This window comes from Portunus trituberculatus, chromosome 50 (assembly GCF_017591435.1).
Source record: "Portunus trituberculatus isolate SZX2019 chromosome 50, ASM1759143v1, whole genome shotgun sequence".
NCBI classification, from domain to species: Eukaryota; Metazoa; Arthropoda; class Malacostraca; order Decapoda; family Portunidae; genus Portunus; species Portunus trituberculatus.
This window is the reverse complement of record NC_059304.1, coordinates 30,182,146-30,204,023: the sequence shown is the minus strand read 5'-3', so window position 1 is coordinate 30,204,023 and position 21,878 is coordinate 30,182,146. Positions and strand designations below refer to the sequence as shown.

Here is a 21,878-nt window from a genome sequence, read left to right as displayed (position 1 = left end):
ATGGATGCCATTTTGTGGCAGGAGGTTGCTCTGAGGTTGTTAAAGAATCTTGGATCTAGCTCCAGGAGCGCTAGAGACAGAGGCGGGGAGCCAGCCAATCACAGCGAAGCTGCCGCATTTGGTCCCTCACCTGGCAAATTCAAACCCAGAAAATTTGCTAAAACGGATGTGGTTGTATGTTATGCAGACATTTTGGTCTAACTTTTTCACCTTTGCCTCCTTTATTTCATTCTGATGACACCACTGCCATCTCTTCTGTCTCTAAAGCTGAACTCTTCTCTCAAACTTTTTTTTTAATAACTCCACCTGGGATGATTCTGGGCTTGTTCCTCTTTCTCCTCTTCTTTCTGACTATTACATGTTTTTAATCAAAATTCTTCATAATGTTATTTTGCATGCCCTCACTGGCCCAAACCCTCAGAAGGCTTATGGACCTGATAGAATCCCTCCTATTGTTCTCAAAAACTGTGCCTCCATGCTTGCACCTTGCCTTCAACAGTGAGAGAGAGAGAGAGAGAGAGAGAGAGAGAGAGAGAGAGAGAGAGAGAGAGAGAGAGAGAGAGAGAGAGAGAGAGAGAGAGAGAGAGAGAGAGAGAGAGAGAGAGAGAGAGAGAGAGAGAGAGAGAGCGCCGTGGCTGACGAAAATGCAGATGACAGACATATACAAATAAAAACTTTCCCATCACTTGGTTTTGGTCTTCAGTTACTGGTCTCTCTTTCTTCTATTGACTGAGGGCAATTTAGTATGAAATGAGCTAGGTTTTCTTCTTCTAAATGAAATAATGAGCAAGTTGTGTCTCAGCGCAGTGATGAAACTGATGCAAACAACACAGCCACCAGATTGTGCTCTCTGTCTCTCCTCGACAAGTACTTGTTCATATTGCAGATCAAATTACTACCTTGGATTGGCTGTAAGGGTGACCATATAGCAAGTTTGCAGCAGGGCAATGCTCTATAGGAAGACTGCATAAGGTGTGAGCCTGCAGGGTTGCTCTTCCCTGTTAAGATGCAATGTTTAGAATGAAGGAACACTTTTGTATAGAGAAAATGCCTTAAGCTTTACCTCAATGGCAATGTGGAACAAAAGTTAAAAGGATTTTGGAAGTAATTTTGGAATCACACCAATTTATATAGAAAACAGTGGAAGAGAAAGAAAAATAGAAACAGAAAGGAGCTGGAGCAGCATTAGAGAAAAAAGACAAGCCTGTGATCTATGGAGAATTGGCAATAGTGTGGAAGTAGCCTACTCTGACTCTGATGATACCTTGTCTTCCTTCTCTCCATTGTCACCTCAGCAATGTCCTTCAGGCAGTCATTAATGCTTGTTATGGATGCCACTGGACCACTTGGGAATCAGCCATTACACCAAATGTGAAGCTATATCTTTAATACATCTATTCCTGCTAAGACAAATTTTTATCACTGTACACTTCTTAAATAATAAACTTCAATAATGAACTATTATTTCAACATTAAGCGTAGAATAAGATGGATTAAATTATCAAGATAGTTTTTATTAAAGGAGAATAAACTACTAAAAAAAGGGTTTCACAGAGAAACTGCTCTCAGTAATGAGTAATTTGTGGTAATGGACAACCCCTCACCCTCTATGTGTCCATTATTCCAAGGCACCACTGTATATGATTTCAGTGATAAAATTAATGCTCAAAAAGGGGAACTTTCACAAAATGGCCAGAACGAATTGCCTTTTTCTCCCATACAACCTATGCTTTACATAACATGGTTTCGAGTAATGCGGCTGTTTCCCTGTACAACCAGCCTGCATTACCTGAGATACGACTGTACTTTTCCATGCAATCATTCATCTTATACCATTAAAACAGTTGCATGCAGAGCTGGGTGTGACTTTAATTTTTTTTTTTTTCAAGTGGGACTTTCACTTTGCAACTTTACCACCAGACCCAGTGTGATTGCAACTTTGAGACTATCATATTAGATGGCTCATAAGATACACCTTTTCTCCAAAAAAAAAAGTCTGAGGAAATAAGCCTGTGTACTGAGCCCAAGGTTCAGCACTAAGGATGTGGTTGCTAGCAACAGAAGCTCTAATACAACATACAATAGATCATACTTACTGGTAATTCAAAACACCAGTAAAGAAGAAACTGCCTCAGTAACCATACACCATGCATTACATGTGTTCCAAAACAAAACATGCAGTCAGTGATCTTGATCTTGACACCAGCAAGCTTCACTTTTTTCTTTACAGTGTGATGTCATCACTCCTTGAGGTAAGACGCACTTTCATACAATTAAAATTGCACTTCTCTTTTAGCATTCTTATCTTGCATGCATGCATGTAAAATAAATAAAGATGACAAAAAAGTGAACAAATTATTAGACCAGTAGTCTCTCACAGTCACTGCCGACACCATATGCCAGGTAGATGTTTACAACTCACAACAGGATAGGTACACAGGCTACTAAAGTCTGTTCACTTTAAACTGAGCCGTGAAGCCGAGCCTCATTTGAAAGGAAGCCGCTGATTGGCTGGCCCCTCTCTCACTCACGTTGTGTTAAAAGGCTGCGTCATGAATGCTTTGTGGTACATGCTTTTGTTTTATTCGTTATATCTCATCTTATACACATAACAGACAGTTTTTGTTGGTACCGTTACACTTAACAGTAAATGCAGAAGATTTGATACTTGTGGAAAAACAATTAATAAGCAACTATAAAGAAGTTTTAGCGAGTTGAAGTGGAAAACTTTTCGCGACATCTTTATAACACGGTTTACTTATCATCATATCCTTTGGATATATTTAAAGGAATGCTGTTATAAATGATTGCATTTCATAAAAGAATGACTCCTGAACAATATGCAACTTCCAAATTATAGTTAAAAGATAATGTAAGCGAATTACATAATTATTTATGAGACGGTGCCACTGGCGGTGACGGGCAAGTGACGGTGGGCAGCACGACCAGGAGGTGAGGATGGAGGTAAGGCAAGAGCTGATTGGCTGGCACGCTCCCAGCTCACTGTGTTGAGAGGCTGTGTACTGACGGCTCTTGTGATACATGTTTATGTTTTATTCCTTATATCTTGTCTCATGCACATGACAGATAATTTCTGTTAGTACCTTTAGCCTGAGCAGTGAATGCAGAACTTTCGATACTCAAGGAAAAAATAGCAATATGCAACAATAAAAAAGTTTTGACGAGTTGAAGTGAAGGCTGCATTGCGATAACTTTATAACACAGTTTATTTATCATCATTTTCTGTGTATATATTATAAGGAATGCTGCTTCAAACTATTGCATTTCATCAAGGGATTTCTCCTGAAGGTAATGCAACTATCAAATTATAGTTAGAAGATAATAATAGAGTATTATTTATGGGAAAGTATGACTCGCGAGGAAGGGCACGGAGGAATGGTCGTGGTGGGAGCGTAATCCAGTTATAACTGGATCAAGGTGAACCAGCAGTGTGTCTTAAGACACTGCTGACACTCCGCCGCGCCCTCCCTCCCGAGTCATACTTTCCCATAAATAATTTTCTATTTCGCTTACATTATCTTATAACTATAATTTGGAAGTTGCATACCGTTCAGGAGACATTCTTTTATGAAATGCAATAATTTATAACAGCATTCCTTTAAATATATCCAAAGGATATGATGATAAGTAAACCGTGTTATAAAGGCCTCCTTTCAAATGAGGCTCGGCTTCACGGCTCAGACTAAAGTGAACAGACTATAGCAAATATTAAAGTTTTTAAATGCAAAAATATTGGAATATAATAATGATCTAAATGCATGTGAAGATCTTCAAATGCCAGGTGAAATCCTTCACTTCATATTCAGAGCCTAAATCTGCTAATTTACCTTTTTCATTTCCATGTCTGCCAAAACTGGGCGTGTCTTATGAGCCACCAAATACGTTATTTTTGGCACTTCCAATTCAACTTGCAACTTTGCAACTTGTTTTCTGGGTGCAACTCTGTTAATTAATTACAAAGTAAAATTTAGCACGATAGCAGAAACATGCATTTAAAATTCAAACACAGTCTAATCTAATATCTACTGGTCATCCATGTTCTGTCTTGGCTCTTGTGGGGAAGTGGAAATTCACACAGTACCAAAAGTACATGTAATCATGAAAAAATCAGAAAAAAAGATGAAAAGACAAAGAAAATGACAATATATGTTTAAATTGCTTGTAGAGGGTGATAGACATGCAAGATTAAAAGTAACCAAGGCACCTTTAACTCCTGCAGCACAAGGCAGCACCTCTGTCAGCACCGAATGCTGACAGATTCAGATTTAATTTTTTTTTAAATATCATCCCAGTTTCCAACTGAAAAATAGTTTTACTCCTTAACTAAACTAAACAATCAATATTTTCTAAGCTCATAGGGTGGCTTTAAACAGCTGCGGCAATTGAATTTTAGAAAAATTGTGGCAAAAGTCACGTAAAATTGATGGTGTGACTTTTTTTTAAACATTTTCTACTTTTGACTTTGAGTCTTTGAAATTCATGAAACAGTAAAATCACAAAGTCACAACTTGGTACTACAAACCCCAGCTCCGATCATATAACATATGTCATACAATAAACAGTGTGTCACTGTAACTTACATCATATGTGAGGCTACTTTTGACTTTGAGTCTTTGAAATTCATGAAGCAGTAAAATCACAAAGTCACAACTTGGTACTACAAACCCCAGCTCCGATCATATGACATATGTCATACAATAAACAGTGTGTCACTGTAACTTACATCATATGTGAGGCTATTTCTTAAGCTTAACAACATACATTTTATTCCCGTATGTCATGAAATGATGTTTGACAACTTAGGGTGAGTGAGTCCACGCTCTCTACCTTATTATACGTAAGTAATTGTGCTTTACCGTTATAAAAATTTTAAAAAATAAAACAGTGTAGCTTACATTACAAATAAAAAAAGATCATAAATTATAAGAAATTTCATACTGTTTATTACCACACTGTCTTATCTAGATATCTATCCTCCTCCCCACCATAACAACTATTCCACCTATCATTTCACTCAGCACCACAACTATCTACCACTGAAACTCTCACTCACCACTCACCACCCACTAGCTTCAAATGACAAACTGCTTAGTTAACTTCACTACACCACCACACCTGAACTAAAGTATATTTAATAATGAACTAATGTTTAGCTTTCCTATATTTTTCCATGTAGTCTTTCATCTTATATCAGTAAAAATTATTTCTGAGAACTTTTGTTATGTTAATAACTGCATGCAAAGGATATGACTGCAGGGATCCCGTTGCTCAATTTACTTGTTAAAACAATAAAGCATTTTAGAGATACTGTCAATATAACATGGATTTTAGTGTACTTAGCTGGTGTCTTTGGAACATAACCCCATGATAAACTAAGGGTTTATTGTAATTACAGTGCAAATACAATTCATATTGTATTTTCTAATTGACATGCAACTAGCAAAACAAATGACTGGGAAATGGAGAAATGTTTTTGCCCAGCAATTGCTTGATGATGATGATAATGATGATGATGATGATGATGATGAAGATGAAGGGATGGATTGGGAAGCCCTCAGAAGAAAATTACCAGACATGTCTATAGAGTACAAGTAATTGTTCACTTACCATTTTCTTGCATTCCTCCACAACTCTCTTCACAAATTCATCATGGATGGCTTCCTCCACAAACAGACGCCCAGCAGCAATACAGTTTTCACCTTTGTTGAAGAAGACACTGCTCATTCCCTGTTGAATATATCACTATAATCAGTATTTTTCATTCTGATCCCAAATTGTAATCACTACTTTTTGGATAATGATGCTGGACTAATCTCTAAATTGATGAAAGATATAAAAAGTTTGTCCTGGTTGTTTTTATTATATAAAACACCTTATAAATCTTTAATCATAAATTCTTGAAATGATATTCAAGAGCTCTATCGGCTGGCTTACCATTCTCACAGCTTTATCAAGGTCACAGTCAGCAAAGATGATAAAGGGAGATTTTCCTCCAAGCTCCAGTGAAACTTTCTTCAAGTTGCTCACTGCACATGACTTCATAATCACTTGGCCAATTTCTGTGCTGCCTGTGAATCCCAGTTTCCGTACATCTTTATGGTCAGCAATGCCCTGCCCGCATACACTACCTGTAGCACATATACACAACATAAGTATAAGTAGTAGTAAAAGCTGGTGGGAAAATAGATGAGATGTCAAAGTAGGGAGAAGAAATAAATTGAATGGACACACAAGATATATTAGTTAGTAAAGAAATAGGGAAGGTACCAATAAGAGGTGGTGTTAGTACCAACTTTTTTGTATACAGTGAAATTCCACTAATCCAACAAGCAAGGAAGCAGGAGTGCACCAGATTATCAGGATGTACCTGTGAAAACACTACATATAAATAATAAAGTAGAAAGAAATTTTAGAAATTATGATATATGCAAATATATCTTCATATACATCAGCTGCGTCTTCATCCACCAATTGTTTCTTAGCAACATCAAAAGCCTGTATGCCATATGTATGATTAACACTATCCATTCCAGGCTCGGGGTCTTTTAGCCCTCAGGACTTGGAATCAGTATACTCTGTACTCATTCCTGCCTGTATTCTAGAATATCTAGAAGAATCTTGAAACCGCTGTACCCAAGTAACTGCCAAGCAGCTCAAACACAGGCAGTTCTGAGACTCTGGAGCCACATTCTACAAAGTGTCATAGCTAGTGATGTGATCATAACGAGACAAAATGGCATATTTTAGACGTCTATCTATCTATGACATACTTTAACCTTGTGATGTCATCATAAATGCTAAGACAGAATTTACCCTGTTACAGCACTGCCAATGACCATCTTAACTCTTATCAGTGTCATGATAATATGGCTGTACAGGTAGTCTTCAATTTATATGAATTCAGAGTTAAATGGTGTCCAAAAATAGGGGTTATTCATCACATTGTACGAATTCCTAAGAATTATACGGTTTCAATAAAGTTAAAATTTGCGCGGTGATTTAGTTCAGAAATGCAGCCAAAAGGTGTCACTAGCTAACTGTTTCCCACCACCAGCATCCCCCTCACCCCGGCTGCATGCCAAGCAGCCTCGTTGTTTACCTACGCGTGGTTGTGGCAACATCTCCCTCTCTCGTGCCCAGTGTTTACCATGGCTCCCAAGCGCCCTTCTGTGTCTCCAGCTGGCGGTGATACACCCAAGAGAGCAAGGAAGACATACCGTATTTTACAGTTTGCAAGACACTGCATCACTCACCCTCTTCTGCCCTCTTTGATCATATGTAAAAATTTCACTTTTTCACTGATGGTCATTATCTTCCTTTTTCTCTTGGGTTCACTGGAGGAAGCTTTCGCAGGGGCACAGGGCTTAGGTGGCATTGTAAGGGCTTAACAACTCACTACTTAAACAAAAAAAGTTGTCGCGAACACAACACTAAGATACAGTATGCGAGACAGTAAACAGCATGGACGAGACTGGCAAGATACAACCAAGGCCAATGGAATAGAAGGTATACCTACAAGGCATTCAAAATGGGTCTAATATGCACATCTGTGGCATCAGCGGGTTCACAAGTACTCAGAGCGAGGATTTGGTTCAGTTAGCAAGCTGCCTGGTAGGTGTTCACATGCTTCTTTCTCTCCCATTCTCTCTCTCTGTTCAGCGCCAACATCAGTCACAATGCTGAGTTGTGCAGTGCGTGACTGTTTTAATTATCAGTAGTGTATAATATGTAGTATGTAGAATGTGATAAATGAAGACCATTATTTTTTTCTCTGGTAATTTTGCACCTTAAGACATTAGTAAATTTCTGATGTCTATTTATTGAGAAGTAAATTTCTGATGTCTAGTTATTGAGAGGTCCCCATTCAGTTACTTGTGTATATATAGATTGCCTCAGTTATATATGTAATGCAAAAATGAAATAATAACTAATAATAATAATAATAATAATAATAACGAAGACAGCAACACTATATTAATATTAATAATAATAAGAGCAAAAGTTTAATTAGAGTAATAATAATAATAATAATAATAATAATAATAATAACAATAATTAATAACAGCAAGAGTATTGAGATCATTAAATATGATAATGATACAATGGTCAAAGAGAGAGAGAGAGAGAGAGAGAGAGAGAGAGAGAGAGAGAGAGAGAGAGAGAGAGAGAGAGAGAGAGAGAGAGAGAGAGAGAGAGAGAGAGAGAGAGAGAGAGAGAGAGAGAGAGAGAGAGTGAGAGAGAGAGAGACCTGCTGGCAAGTAGAGGGTGTGGGGCAGTAATAGGGGGCAGAGAAGCCTTCACAAAACTTGTCTCCTGTGCCAGGTAAGTATGATTTGCTCAGCTGGCAAACGGAGAGCGTGAAATTTCCATGCAAGAAGACACATCCTGGGAGAAAGCTCCCCTGTTGGTGAACCTACTGATGTCACTATGACATCAGCTGGTTCACTCCCTTAGAGCAGCACGTAAGGTCGACCTTTTATTCTATGGGCCTTGGATACAACAAGGGAAGATGTTGGGTGAGGATGCATATGTATACGAACAATACATGTACAATGCTTTACGTACATTCTCGTTGTTATTACACACCAACTTACCAAATTACTGTATGTACAACATTAATAAGTGACGCCACAGACCCCGAGATATAGTGAAAACACAGCAGAACGTATCTATGAGTATGTATAAAAACAGCGAGTGAAGCTGCGAAAGTCGAACCACAAAATAGCGAGGGAACACTGTATATATACAGGCAACCCCCGCTTAATGAAGCGTTTACTTTGCTAAAAAAAACCTTCTTTACGCAAAACTTCGTTAAGCAAACTGATTATAACAAGTTTAACCCCTGACTTGAACTTCCAATGAGAGTAAACAAAGCGAGAGTGCATCATAGTACAGTGAAAGGTTTAATGAAAGTAAAAATTATGAAATTAAATATTTAGGCAGTTTAATTTAAATCATTATAATGTACACGAATGAATGTATGTACATAACTTTATAATGTTGATGATCTTAAATTTATAAAGGGAGGGAGAGTGGAGCAGGAAAGACATTAACCGGCAACCTGTGGAATGTGAACAAAGGGCACATCATTGTATCACATACAAAACTTATGTACCACATTTCCACAAGACTTTCCATTTTACCTATTGTAGAGTTACGAGTTTGGGTGGTTCTTTTAGCTTGCAAGTAAGATACAGTCTCACCAGCCTTCTTAATAGAGTCTGCTGACTTGAAAATGGTAGAGACAGTAGATGGAGTCAAGATGGTGGCGAGCATTGCTATAGTTTTCTCGCCTCTCTCGTGTTTTTGAATAATATCCAGCTTCACTTTGAAAATAAGAGACTCCTTAGTCTTCTTAGCAACGCTAGGCAACATTGCAGGGCATTTTGGTGGTAAGTTGAGCGAGGGAAGGCGAGTTGCTGGTGACGCTACTATTGTTTTGAACAGGGGTAGTGAGTGGTGCGTGTTTTGTCCACCAGAGGCGCTGGTGTATTCAAAAGCCTGTCAGCTTGCGTGATACGGCGGTGCTTTTAAACTTGGAAAAAATTACCTAGATAAAACTTTGTTAAAGCGAGTTTCGTGTTCATTAAACGAGCAGATGGTAGTAAAATGAAACCTTCGTTGTAGCGAAATTTCGTTGTGCGAACCTTCGTTAAGTGGGGGTTGCCTGTATATTTATATTTTGAGGCGTAAATTATATGAAATTTTTCGTCATATATAAAACAAAAATCATATATTAGGGCGTTCATATTTTTAAGTATTACTGTATATATATATGTATATATATATATATATATATATATATATATATATATATATATATATATATATATATATATATATACAGGCAACCCCCGTTTAACGAAGTGGTTACATTCCTAAAAAACACTTCGTTAAGCAAAACTTCGTTAAGCGAACCGATTATAACAAGATGGTGGCAAGCAATGTTATTAGTTTTCTGGCCTCTCTCTTGTCTGTGAATAATAACCAGCTTCACTTCGAGAGTAAGACACTTCCTGGTCTTCTTAGGAACGTTAGGCCACATTGCAGGGCGTTTTGGTGGTAAGTTGAACTAGGGAAGATGAGCTGCTGGTGACGCTGTTATGTTTTGACTGGGGAGTAAGTGGTGTGTGTGATCTTGATCTTGATCTTGATGCTACAGGTGACACAGAATTTCTTCTGAGTCAGGCCTTTGTATTGGCAGCACCTGTGTTGTCCAAAAGAGGTTTGATCTTGATCTTTATTCTACATGTGTCTCAGGATTTCTCCTGAGGCAGGCCTTAGTACCAGCAGCTCCTGGTGTATTCAAAAGCCTGTCAGCTTGCATGATACGGTGGGGCTTTCAAATTTGGAAGAAATTACCTGGATAAAACTTCATTAAAGCGAGTTTGGTGTTCGTTAAAAGAGCAGATGGTAGTAAAACGAAACCTTCATTGTAGCGAAATTTCGTTGTGATAACCTTTGTTAAACGGGGTTGCCTGTATATATATATATATATATATATATATATATATATATATATATATATATATATATATATATATATATATATAATTATTATATACAGTATGTTCTCTTATACGGTACATATGCGTTCCTGGAAACCTTACCATAAATCAAATTTACCGTATACCGAGCCCATTATAACATGTAATAATAGGGAATGTGTTCCAGCACGTCAAAAGTCATCCCTTTAGAAATTAAAATACATTAAACTAGTCATGAAAAAAAAATGTAAAGTACTGCGCAAAAGAAATAAACAGAAAACATTTTTATTTAGCTTTCACTCGCCATGTATTCTATCAGATGATGTCTCTCCCGAGGCTAAGGGACAGTAGGGATTTCAGTCCTTACTCATCTTCCACTGAGTGGACGGACGAGGATAAGACGTTGTCGTCTGCACTGTCAGAAACAGATGTGGAAGAGCCAGCTATAGCAGGGCCGGCACGTTTCACTGGTTTGAAGAAAATGGATATGGAGGAAGGGCCAGCTGTAGCAGGGTCGGTAGGTGTGACAGGGATGGCATGTCTGACTAGCTTGAAGAAGGAGTAGATGGAGGACTGTTTGGTTTTTCTTGTGTTTTTTCATAGATTTCTTGATAAATTTTGACACTTTTCTCTACATCATGAGCTATTTTGCTACTCCTGGCAGGATTTGGGTCACATTCCTTCAGGGTTTCCAGAGCTTTTTCGATACCACCGAGAGATTCTCTAAGAGTTTTGATGTCCAAGCCACGCACAGGTTTTTCTTCCTCGTTTCCCTCTTTTTCTGTCTCCTGTGATGCCTTGTCTAGCTCTATAAGTTCATCATTTGAGAGAGGTTCAGCATGGCTTTCCAAAAGATCTTGAACATCATCATTATCAACTTCATCGAAGTTGATGATGGCACAGATTTACTCTGTAATTTCTGATCATACCAATGTAGTCTTCAGTGAAGCCTGGGAAGTCATGCGCGCATTCTTGCCATACTTTATTCCACGCCAAGTTCATGGTAGACATCTTCACTTTGTCCCAAGATGACTTGATGTTATCTAAGGCATGCTTGATGTTTTATGAATTCCACCATTCTCTGATAGTGGGCTTGCCAGGCCCATCTGTGCCCTTTATCAGTTGCTGCATGGTTTGCCGCTGGTAGTAGACTTTAAATGTTTGCCATGATTATTTTGAATATATTTGTGCTTACAATAGATCCTTTAATATTCCATTTATTCATCTAATTAGTAATGAATATAAGTAACATGTAATGCAATTAAAAAAAGGGAGGGAGGGGAAGAGATAATAGGCTCCAAGGGTGGTCAAGTTAAAAGTCAGTACTGTGAGTGGCAGGGAGGTGTGGCGTTGATGACGTCATCACTCCCGCTCCCCTGCGCTGGGCCCCCTCGGATGACATGAGCAGATACTGTATCTGTGAATTTTTCTTACCGTACATCGAATCAAGGGTAGTAATTTTCAAATACCGTAACTGTGACTTTATCGGATAAAGAACTACCATATAATGAGGACTTCCTGTATATATATATAGGTAACTCGATTTACGCGATAGATGTGTTCCAAGAGTCATCACGTATATCAAAATTTGTGTAAAACAAACATGTAATTCTCATAAGAAACAATAGATAATATGGGCGATGCAGGATGTGGTCCAAAAAAATTTGTACAAAATACAGTAATCGCCCGCGTATCCGGAATTTACTACTATCTGGAGCTGCCCCTAAGCATATTCAAACCTACCGCACGAGCGATCCCTCGATCTCGCTAAGTGGCAGCAGTTATTGGGTGTACATCCCACCACCCCTTGTACTGCTTATGTACCATTTTTTGTTTCAGATTATACATTTAATATGCTTTCATTCATTGGTTACTTACCTATTTGGGTTATGTACATGTTTTTTTTTCCTCAATTTATAAGGGGTTGGGAGAGGAAATTCCATGTATCTGCCAGGGCCTTGGCTGCTATAATCCGGATATGTGGGCAATTACTTTATATATATATATCTGGCTTACATGAATTCCCCATCCCCTTTAGGGAGATGCAAGATTTATTTATTTAATTTTGGGGGATTTAAGATTTTGGGATTACTATTGTATCTCCAAAATCTTCAGACCCTAAATTACTAGATGGTATAGTTTATTTTTTGATAATTAAATACCCCTCCCATCAGGAAGGCACTTTTAAATGCCTTGTGTGGTTGTGTCATAACCTGACTCACGCCCTGCACAGTACTTGGCCAGGAGTCATTTAGCTCTCTAATTTTTGCCTGACAGGTATAAGTTGATGAGAATTAGAGTGAGAAACATTAGGAAGAGAAGACAACTAGAAACAAACAAACAAATGTATTGTTGGGAGACAGCTAGACTTTCAATTCTGGCCTCCCCTCTCCCCTCCATCATACGTGTTATCTCCCCCTCCAAGACCCTGCCTCACCCATGCCTCACTGCCAGGCTTCTCCACCATCTTCTCTATATCATGAGACTGTTATGATCTTTTCAAACATTTTTTTTTCTTATTGCCTTCATTATCACAACTTCACATGACATAGCTCTCACAATAACACTATTACAAAAGATTATGTTGAGACAAGTAGAAAGCTGTACCAGACAAACAATAAATACTTCACTATCATTATCTCACCTCAACACACTAATAATGACTCAGATAGTGTCCAGTTCAGCAGTGAAACAGCAGATTGCCATGATGCTGCTGATGGCACCTTCCCAACCCTCACATTTTCTAGAGAAGCAGGTATCTGATATGTTATCATTTTACCATTCTCCAGTAAGTCATTATTGTATACACAATCATTTAATGTACTTTCATTCATTGTTTTCTTACCCATTTGGGTTATGTACATGTTTTTCTCAATTTATAAGGGGTTCGGAGAGGACATTCCGCTGCTATAATCCGGATATGCGGACGATTACTGTACTCTATTTATTTGGCTAAGTTAACATGTTTTTTATTATTTACTATTATAAATACTATAAGTGTATTTAAAGTAAAGGGAAAAGCAAGAAATAATAAGAGAAAGTGAAAAATAATAAGAGAAAACAACAAAACAAAGAATATATAAACACAACACTCACTGTGTCACTGCCTTCACCACTCACACCACAGTCAGTTACCATGTTCCTCTGAGCTTTACCACTTTATCAAAAATAACCCCATGTGCAAAAGAAGATGAAGGACGTTTTGGGGCCATCTTGGTGAATTATAGGCAGATTGAAGAGATTCCGTCTGTACTCAGTGCAGGCAGACTGCAAATGAGTCACAAGAAGAGCAAAGCTTCCACCTATTGGCCAGCAGTGGAACTTTCTGGCGCACAGTTTGAAATTGCGTCTGGTGCTCAGTTTGAAAATGCAGTTGGGCCAAATCGTGAATGAGCAAACCGATCGGGCAAATTCAATTATAATATTTTTTCAGTCACGTTATAATAAAAACACGTAAATCTAACACGCGTAAATCGAGTTACCTGTGTAAATACATATATATATATATATATATATATATATATATATATATATATATATATATATATATATATATATATACATGTATATACAGTAATACTCCACTTAACGAACAGAATAGGGGGTGTCAAAGCTATCAGTAGAGCGAAAATTTGTTAAGCGGACATAATTTTCTCATAAGAAATAATGGAAATAAGAGGGGATGCATTCTGGGCTGGTCCCCAACATACCACATGGGTTAAAAAAAAAAAAAAAGTATAGGTATATACGTTTGGCAGCATATTGGGTCACCGGTTTACCACTATTTTTATGTCATATGAGTCATTGGAAGTTAGAAGAGCTACGTACAAATTCTCTCATATTCTTGCATTTATGTTCACAAAACAACATTTCTATTAGCTTTTTACAAACATTGCCCCCAAGAAAGGATTGTTTTGTAATACATAAAGTTAAATCTTACATGGAATACCAAAGAATAAAGCAGAGATGAGATGAGCCACAGACGATGCAGGAGACTCGCAGCGACTCGGCCACTTCTTCTTCTTCTTTTGACCCTTTTAGCCTGTGTGTTGTCTTTCCCCATGATATTTGTTTCCACTCCTCTATTACCTGCTATAATGGATATCATATCTTAGTATTCATATACGCTCATGCCATGTGGATAACCTTGACTCCGTGGCACTGAGTGACAGTGAATTATTAATGAAATGCCGAGGTATTTCATTAGTAATTCACTATCACTCAGTGCCACTGAGTCAAGGTTATCCTCGTGGCATGAGTGTATATAAATACTAAGATATGATATCCATTATAGCAGATAAGAGAGGAGTGAAAATATAAGCATCATGATGAAAGTAACACACAAGCAAAAGGGTCACAAGAAGAAGAAGAAGAAGCAGCGGCCGAGTGGCCGTGAGTCTCCCGCTTCGTCTGTGGCTCATCTCATCTCTGCTTTATTTTTTTAGTATTCCATGTAAGATTTCACTTAATGCATTACAAAACAATCCTTTCTTGGGGGCAAGGCTTGTAAAAAGCTAATAGAAATGTTGTTTTGTGAACAAAAATGCATATATAAGACAGTAACACTACCTCTAGAGGTGGTGTTCCCAGCAGCCTCAGAGCAACCTGAAAGCAACCTTGTCACCGTCCCTCCAAGCGTTCATGAATGCCATTTCGCTGCAAGAGGTTGCTCTGATGTTGCTAAAGAATCTTGGATCCAGCTCCAGGAGCACTAGAGACAGGCGGGGAGCCAGCCAATCACAGCGAAACTACCGCGTTCGGTCCCATACCCGGCAAAATCAAACCCAAAAAATTCACTAAAACGGATGAGGTTGTACATTATGCGGATTTTTGGTCTAACTTTATATAGTACGTTAAACCGGAAATCCGTTAAACGAACGTTCGTTAAGCGGAGTATTACAGTGTATATATATATATATATATATATATATATATATATATATATATATATATATATATATATATATATATATAAGGATTTAAAAGAAGTTGGACACTGAAACAACTCATTGCTTAATTTCTGCAAGTACACTATATATAAATGACAAATAACTTATAAGTTCCTGTGAGTTTGAGAATTTAAGGCATTCTTACAAAATGAAAATAGCTCACTACTAAACTACGAAAATATATTAACTTCTTTCTAGAGTTTACATGTAAAGAGAGATAAACTTTTTCCTATGAGCTTAATCTTATTGTTATGCCTGCATATCATATATAGTAGTTCATATTAAACATTATGCACTATGAGAAAAAAGTACTTTCCTTTTTTTTTCACGTCTCATTTCCTTGGCTATGCACAAACATCTAAGCATATTAAATTATCCATATTTTGCTCCTCATCAAAGCATATATTGAACCCTTTCATCCACAGCTATCCATCCCCATATTTGTAAGATAAAGAGCACAACTTACCTTCCATTTAACTTTATTCTCCTTATCTAGACCTACCTATACTGTATAGCACATCTCTTCCATATCCTTTCAGATTTTATACTTATCTGATCAACTTCAAACTCTTGTTAACCTGTAAACTAAGACATATCATGTGAACAACACCATGTAATTATGACACTCACCATATGATATGAGGGCTACTTTTAAACTTGGCAGCATACAATTTGCATCCATATATCTTAAAATGATGTATGGCAACTTACGGTGAGTTCACGCTCCATATCTTACTACAAATAAATGTTTGTGTCTTGCTCTTATGGTAGAAGAAATTATTACTTAATGTTAGGCTACATAAAAATACAGCAGTCTTCAGTGCAGATAAAAAATAGCGTATAGGCAACCCCGCTTAACGAAGGGGTTATGTTCCTAAGAAACCCTTCATTAAGCGAAACTTCGTTAAGCAAACCTATTATAACAAGTTTAACCCCTGATTTGAACTTCCATTGAGAGTAAACAAAGCGAGAGTGTACAGTGCAAGGTTTAATGAAAGTAAAAATTATGAAGTTAAACATTTAGGCAGTTTAATTTGTCATTATAATATACACTAATGTATGTATGTACGTAACTTTATAATGTTGATGATCTCAAATTCATGAAGGGAAGGAGAGTGAAATGGGAAATACACTAACCGGCAACCTGTGAAATGTAAACAAAGGGTGCATCATTGTATCACATACAAAACTTATGTATCACATTTTCACAAGGCTTTCCATTTTATCCAGTGTAGAGTCACGAGTTCAGGTGGTTCTTTTAGCTTGCAAGGAAGATACAGTCTCACCAGCCTTCTTAATAGAGTCTGCTGACTTGAAAATAGTAGATGGAACAATAGATGGAATCAAGATGGTGGGAAGCAATGCTATTAGTTTTCTTGCCTCTCATGTGTCTGTGAATAATATCCAGCTTCACTTCGAGATCTTAGCAACGCTAGGCGACATTGCAGGGCGTTTTTTTGTTAAGTTAAGCGAGGGAAGACGAGCTGCTGCTGATGCTGTTATTGTTTTGAACAGGGGGAGTGAGTGGTGCGCGTGTTGTCCAGGAGAGGCATTGGTGTATTCAATAGCCTGTCAGCTTGCGTGATATGGCAGTGCTTTCAAACTTGGAAAAAATATCCTGGATAAAACTTTGTTAAAGCGAGTTTAGTGTTCGTTAAACGAGCAGATGGTAGTAAAATTAAACATTCATTGTAGTGAAATTTCGTTGTGTGAACCTTTATTAATATATACAGGCAATCCCTGTTTAACAAAGGTTCACACAACGAAATTTCGCTATAACGAAGGTTTCATTTTACCACCATCTGCTCGTTTAACGAACACCAAACTCGCTTTAACGAAGTTTTATCCAGGTAATTTTTTCCAAATTTGAAAGCCCCACCGTATCACGCAAGCTGACAAGCTTTTGAATACACCAGGAGCTGCTGGTACTAAAGACTAAAGCCTGCCTCAGGAGAAATCCCGAGACACCTGTAGAATAAAGATCAAGATCAAGATCAAGCCTCTTGTGGACAAAGCGCGCAGCACTCACTCCCCAGTCAAAACATAGCAGCGTCAGCAGCAGCTTGTCTTCCCTAGCTCAACTTACCACCAAAATACCCTGCAATGTGGCCTAGCATTCCTAAGAAGACCAGGAAGTCTCTTACTCTCGAAGTGATGCTGGATATTATTCACAGACACAAGAGAGACCAGAAAACTAATAGCATTACTCGCCACCATCTTGACTCCATCTACTGTCTACTATTTTCAAGTCAGCAGACTCTATTAGGAAGGCTGGTGAGACCGCATCTTCCTTGCAAGCTAAAAGAACCACCTGAACTCATGACTTTACAATGGATAAAATGGAAAGCTTTGTGGAAATGTGGTACATAAGTTTTGTATGCAGTACAATGATGCGCACTTTGTTTACATTCCACAGGTTGCCGGTTAGTGTCTTTCCCGTTTCACTCTCCCTCCCTTCACAAAGTTAAGTTCATCAACATTATAAAGTTAAGTACATACATACATTAGTGTACATTATAATGACTTGAATTAAACTGCCTAAATGTTTAACTTCATAATTTTTACTTTCATTAAACCTTTCACTGTACTATGATGCACTCTCACTTTGTTTACTCCTAATGGAAATTCAAATCAGAGTTAAACTTGTTATAATCGTTTCGCTTAACGAAGTGTTTTTTAGGAACGTATCCCCTTCATTAAGCGGTGGTTGCCTGTATATATATATATATATATATATATATATATATATATATATATATATATATATATATATATATATATATATATATATATATATATATATATACACACACAGGGAATCCCCGCTTAACGAAGGGGTTACGTTCCTTAAAAAAACCTTTGTTGAGCGACTTTGTTAAGCGAACCGATTATAACAAGTTTAACCCCTGACTTGAACCTCCATTGAGAGTAAACAAAGCGAGAGTGCATCATAGTACAGTGAAAGGTTTAATGAAAGTAAAAATTATGAAATTAAATCTTTAGGGAGTTTAATTTTGTTGTATGAACCTTTGTTAAGCGGAGGTTGCCTGTATTTGATGGTTTATAAGATGCACCTTTTTTTCCAATGAAAGTCTCAGAAAATGAGCTTGCATTTTATAAGGCTAAAGTTTAGATTTTGAGGCAGTGACATGATAACTTTAAGGTATCAGTGGCACTTAAATAAAATCACAAACGGCTTAACTTATGTAAACAAAATGATGATTACTTCTCAATCACAAACAAAAAAAACTTTTTGGCAAAGTAAAAATGTATAAAATTTGTACTTATTTGTGACTGACATAAAACAACACCAGTCATCAAAAAGAAATTACCCATGTGATGATGCTTACATTGTATATACCAAAACAAACTCATGGTCAGTGAAACACAAGAAGGTTAAATGGGAGGACACAACATGACATCACAAAAGTGAAGATGACGTGCAATTGGTTTCTTACTGCCCTTACCCCCTTTAAACCGAAAATACCAGTTACCCAACGAAAATACACAGTAATGCTTGAGTTATGCTCCTTATTTTCTCTCTTATGTCCATGTCTACTGCATTTAGTCCTTTATCTAAGCATCATCCTCCCCATCACAACAACTATCCATCAATCAACTGGCTCACCACCACAACTACTATTTACCAGTTTACTGAAGCACTCCCTCCCTGCTCACTAGCTCCACATGAAAAAAACTGCACAACTTCACTACATCACAACACCTATATAGCTAATGTATAAAATTGACTATATTTGGTTTTCTTACACTTTTTAATGCAATTTTTCATTTTATAAAATAAGAAAGAATATTTTTTAAATCTTTTTATACTGATAATTGTGCATCAGAAATATGACTATTGCTCAGTTTACTGATTAATTTCTTAACACAGAAATTTTCAATGAAAATTTCACTTCACTCATTTTCATCTCATCAATTAATTTATAATCAAAATAGGCCATCATTTGGAGTTATTTATTTCTCTACTCGTGTGATAAATGGTTTCTCATGGTTTTTCTTATAATATTCTCATCACTAAATACAAAACATGATTATGATGTCTTACATTATACCTCAAGCACACTCACCTGTTCCTGGAAGGACATTTATCACACCAGGAGGAATACCTGCTCTCACAGAAAGCTCAGCAAACTTGAGAGCAGTAAGTGGGGACACTTGGGCTGGTTTGATTACCACAGTATTACCAGCAGCAAGACAAGCAGCCATCTTCCAGCTCAACATCATGAGAGGGTAGTTCCATGGAGTCACCAGGCCACACACACTATCCAACACATTACATTTCATTAAGCCATGTAAAACTTAAAATTAATAAAAATCATTTATCATCATAAGTGGCAAGACAATAAAAAATACCAGAATCCAACTCGGACCATTGTGACAATTATGGCCTAATTCGTAAGACATGTGCTGTACAGTTCTCTATTAGGAGTGTAGCCAGTTTTCAGAAAATTCTACATAGTGGGGACAGATATATTTGCTGGTGGTTGTAATGATATGCATGCATAAGTTCATTATTTCAATTATCTTAATATAAAATATAAAAGTGAAACTTTGCATTACAAGTGCGCCACATAATGAGTAATTCATAGAATGTCCCGAGTCTCAGGTAACTATACTGTTGACCCTTGCTAACTCGAACTAATAAGGGGAAAGGGTGATTCAATAAATGGGAATGTCCAGCTTATATGAATTCCACTCCCCCCCCAAAAAAAAAAAAAAAAAAAAAAAAAAAAAAAAAATTATTTTGGGATTATTCTCTCTGAAACCTTCAGACCCTAAAATACCACATGTTGCAGTTTATTTTTTGATAACTAAATACCCTTCCATCAGGAACCAATTTATAAATATCTTGTGTGGTTGTATCATAGCATCACTCAAGCCCTAAAAAATGACGAATCACTTAATGCTTATGTCTATGCAAAAACTTTTATATGAATATTTTTCTCTTGATGAATTTCAACCTTTAGTGTGTCTCTCTCTTACTCAGTGACTCAGCATGTGATCAGGTGTCAAGAGGGGTCATGTGTCATTTAGCTCTCTAATTTTTCAGAAATAATTATGTCCTTACAGGAGTAAATTTGACAGAATTAGAATCAGAAACTTCAAGAAAAGAAGTCAACAAGAAACAAAACATTAACTGCAGACAGTTGTGGGCAACAGCTTAACCTTGAAACCTCACTTCCCCTCCATCACCGTATTATCTCCCCCTCATAGACCTAGACCCTCACCTTAAACCATCTCTCACTACCATGCTTCTCCACCCTCTGTCTATATCATAAGACTGCTATGATCTTTTCAAACAATGTTCTTTTCCTCATTACCTTCATCATCACAACTATACATCACATACTTTCACAATAACACTATTACATAAGACTGTGTTTAGACAGAGGTATAAAACTGGACAAGATGAGAAATAATTACTCCACATTATAATTATATCACTTCAACATACGGTGATCCTCATAGCATGATGGTATATGAACACAGGGCCGTGGTATCCATTATAACAGGCAATAAACAAGTGGAAACATAAATATCGTGGTGAAAGAGTCACATAAGCTAAAACGGTCACAAGAAGAAGCGGCCGAGTCGCTGCGAGTTTCTGCCACGTCTGTGACCAATCTCATCTCTGCTTTATTTTTGGTGTTCCATATAACATTTTACTTTATGCATTACAAAACAATCCTTTCTTGGGGGCAAGGTTTGCAATAAGGTAATAAAAATATTGTTTTGTGAGTATCAATGTACAGGCATACCCCGCTTAACAAAGGGATTACATTCCTAACAAACACTTCGTTAAGCAAATTTTCGTTAAGCGAACCAATTATAACAAGTTTAACCCCTTACTTGAACTTCCATTGAGAGTAAACAAAGCGAGAGTGCATCATAGTACAGTAAAAGGTTTCATGAAAGTAAAAATTATGAAGTTAAACATTTAAGCAGTTTAATTTAAGACTAAATAACTATAATGTACACTAATGTATGTATGTATGTAAGTAACTTTATAATGTTGATAATCTTAAATTTATGAAGGGAGGGAGAGTGGAGCAGGAAATACGCTAGCTGGCAACTAGTGGAATGTAAACAAAGGGCGCATCATTGTACCGCATACAAAACTTATGTACCACATTTCCACAAGGCTTTCCATTTTATCCATTACAGAGTCACGAGTTAAGGTGGTTCTTTTAGCTTGCAAGGAAGATATGATCTTACCAGCCTTCTTAATAGAGTCTGCTGACTTGAAAATGGTAGACAGTAGATGGAGTCAAGCCATGGTGTGAAGCAATGCTATTAGTTTTCTTGCCTCTCGTGTCTGTGAATAATATCTAGCTTCACTTCGAGAGTAAGAGACTTCCTGGTCTTCTTAGCAATGCCAGGCGACATTGCAGGGCGTTTT

At 37.3% G+C, this 21,878-nt stretch overlaps 1 protein-coding gene across 1 annotated transcript in view; it reads right to left on the bottom strand.

Moving 5' to 3' along the window:
* Positions 1-21,878, bottom strand: part of LOC123499957 (cytosolic 10-formyltetrahydrofolate dehydrogenase-like) — a 330,856-nt gene that overhangs the window by 56,126 nt on the left and 252,852 nt on the right. The window contains exons 28-30 of the mRNA XM_045248489.1: positions 19,546-19,739; positions 5,956-6,149; positions 5,629-5,748 (exon numbers count right to left, since the gene is read on the bottom strand). Coding sequence (XP_045104424.1) covers positions 5,629-5,748; positions 5,956-6,149; positions 19,546-19,739 — 508 coding nt within the window. The remainder of the gene's footprint in view (positions 1-5,628; positions 5,749-5,955; positions 6,150-19,545; positions 19,740-21,878) is intronic.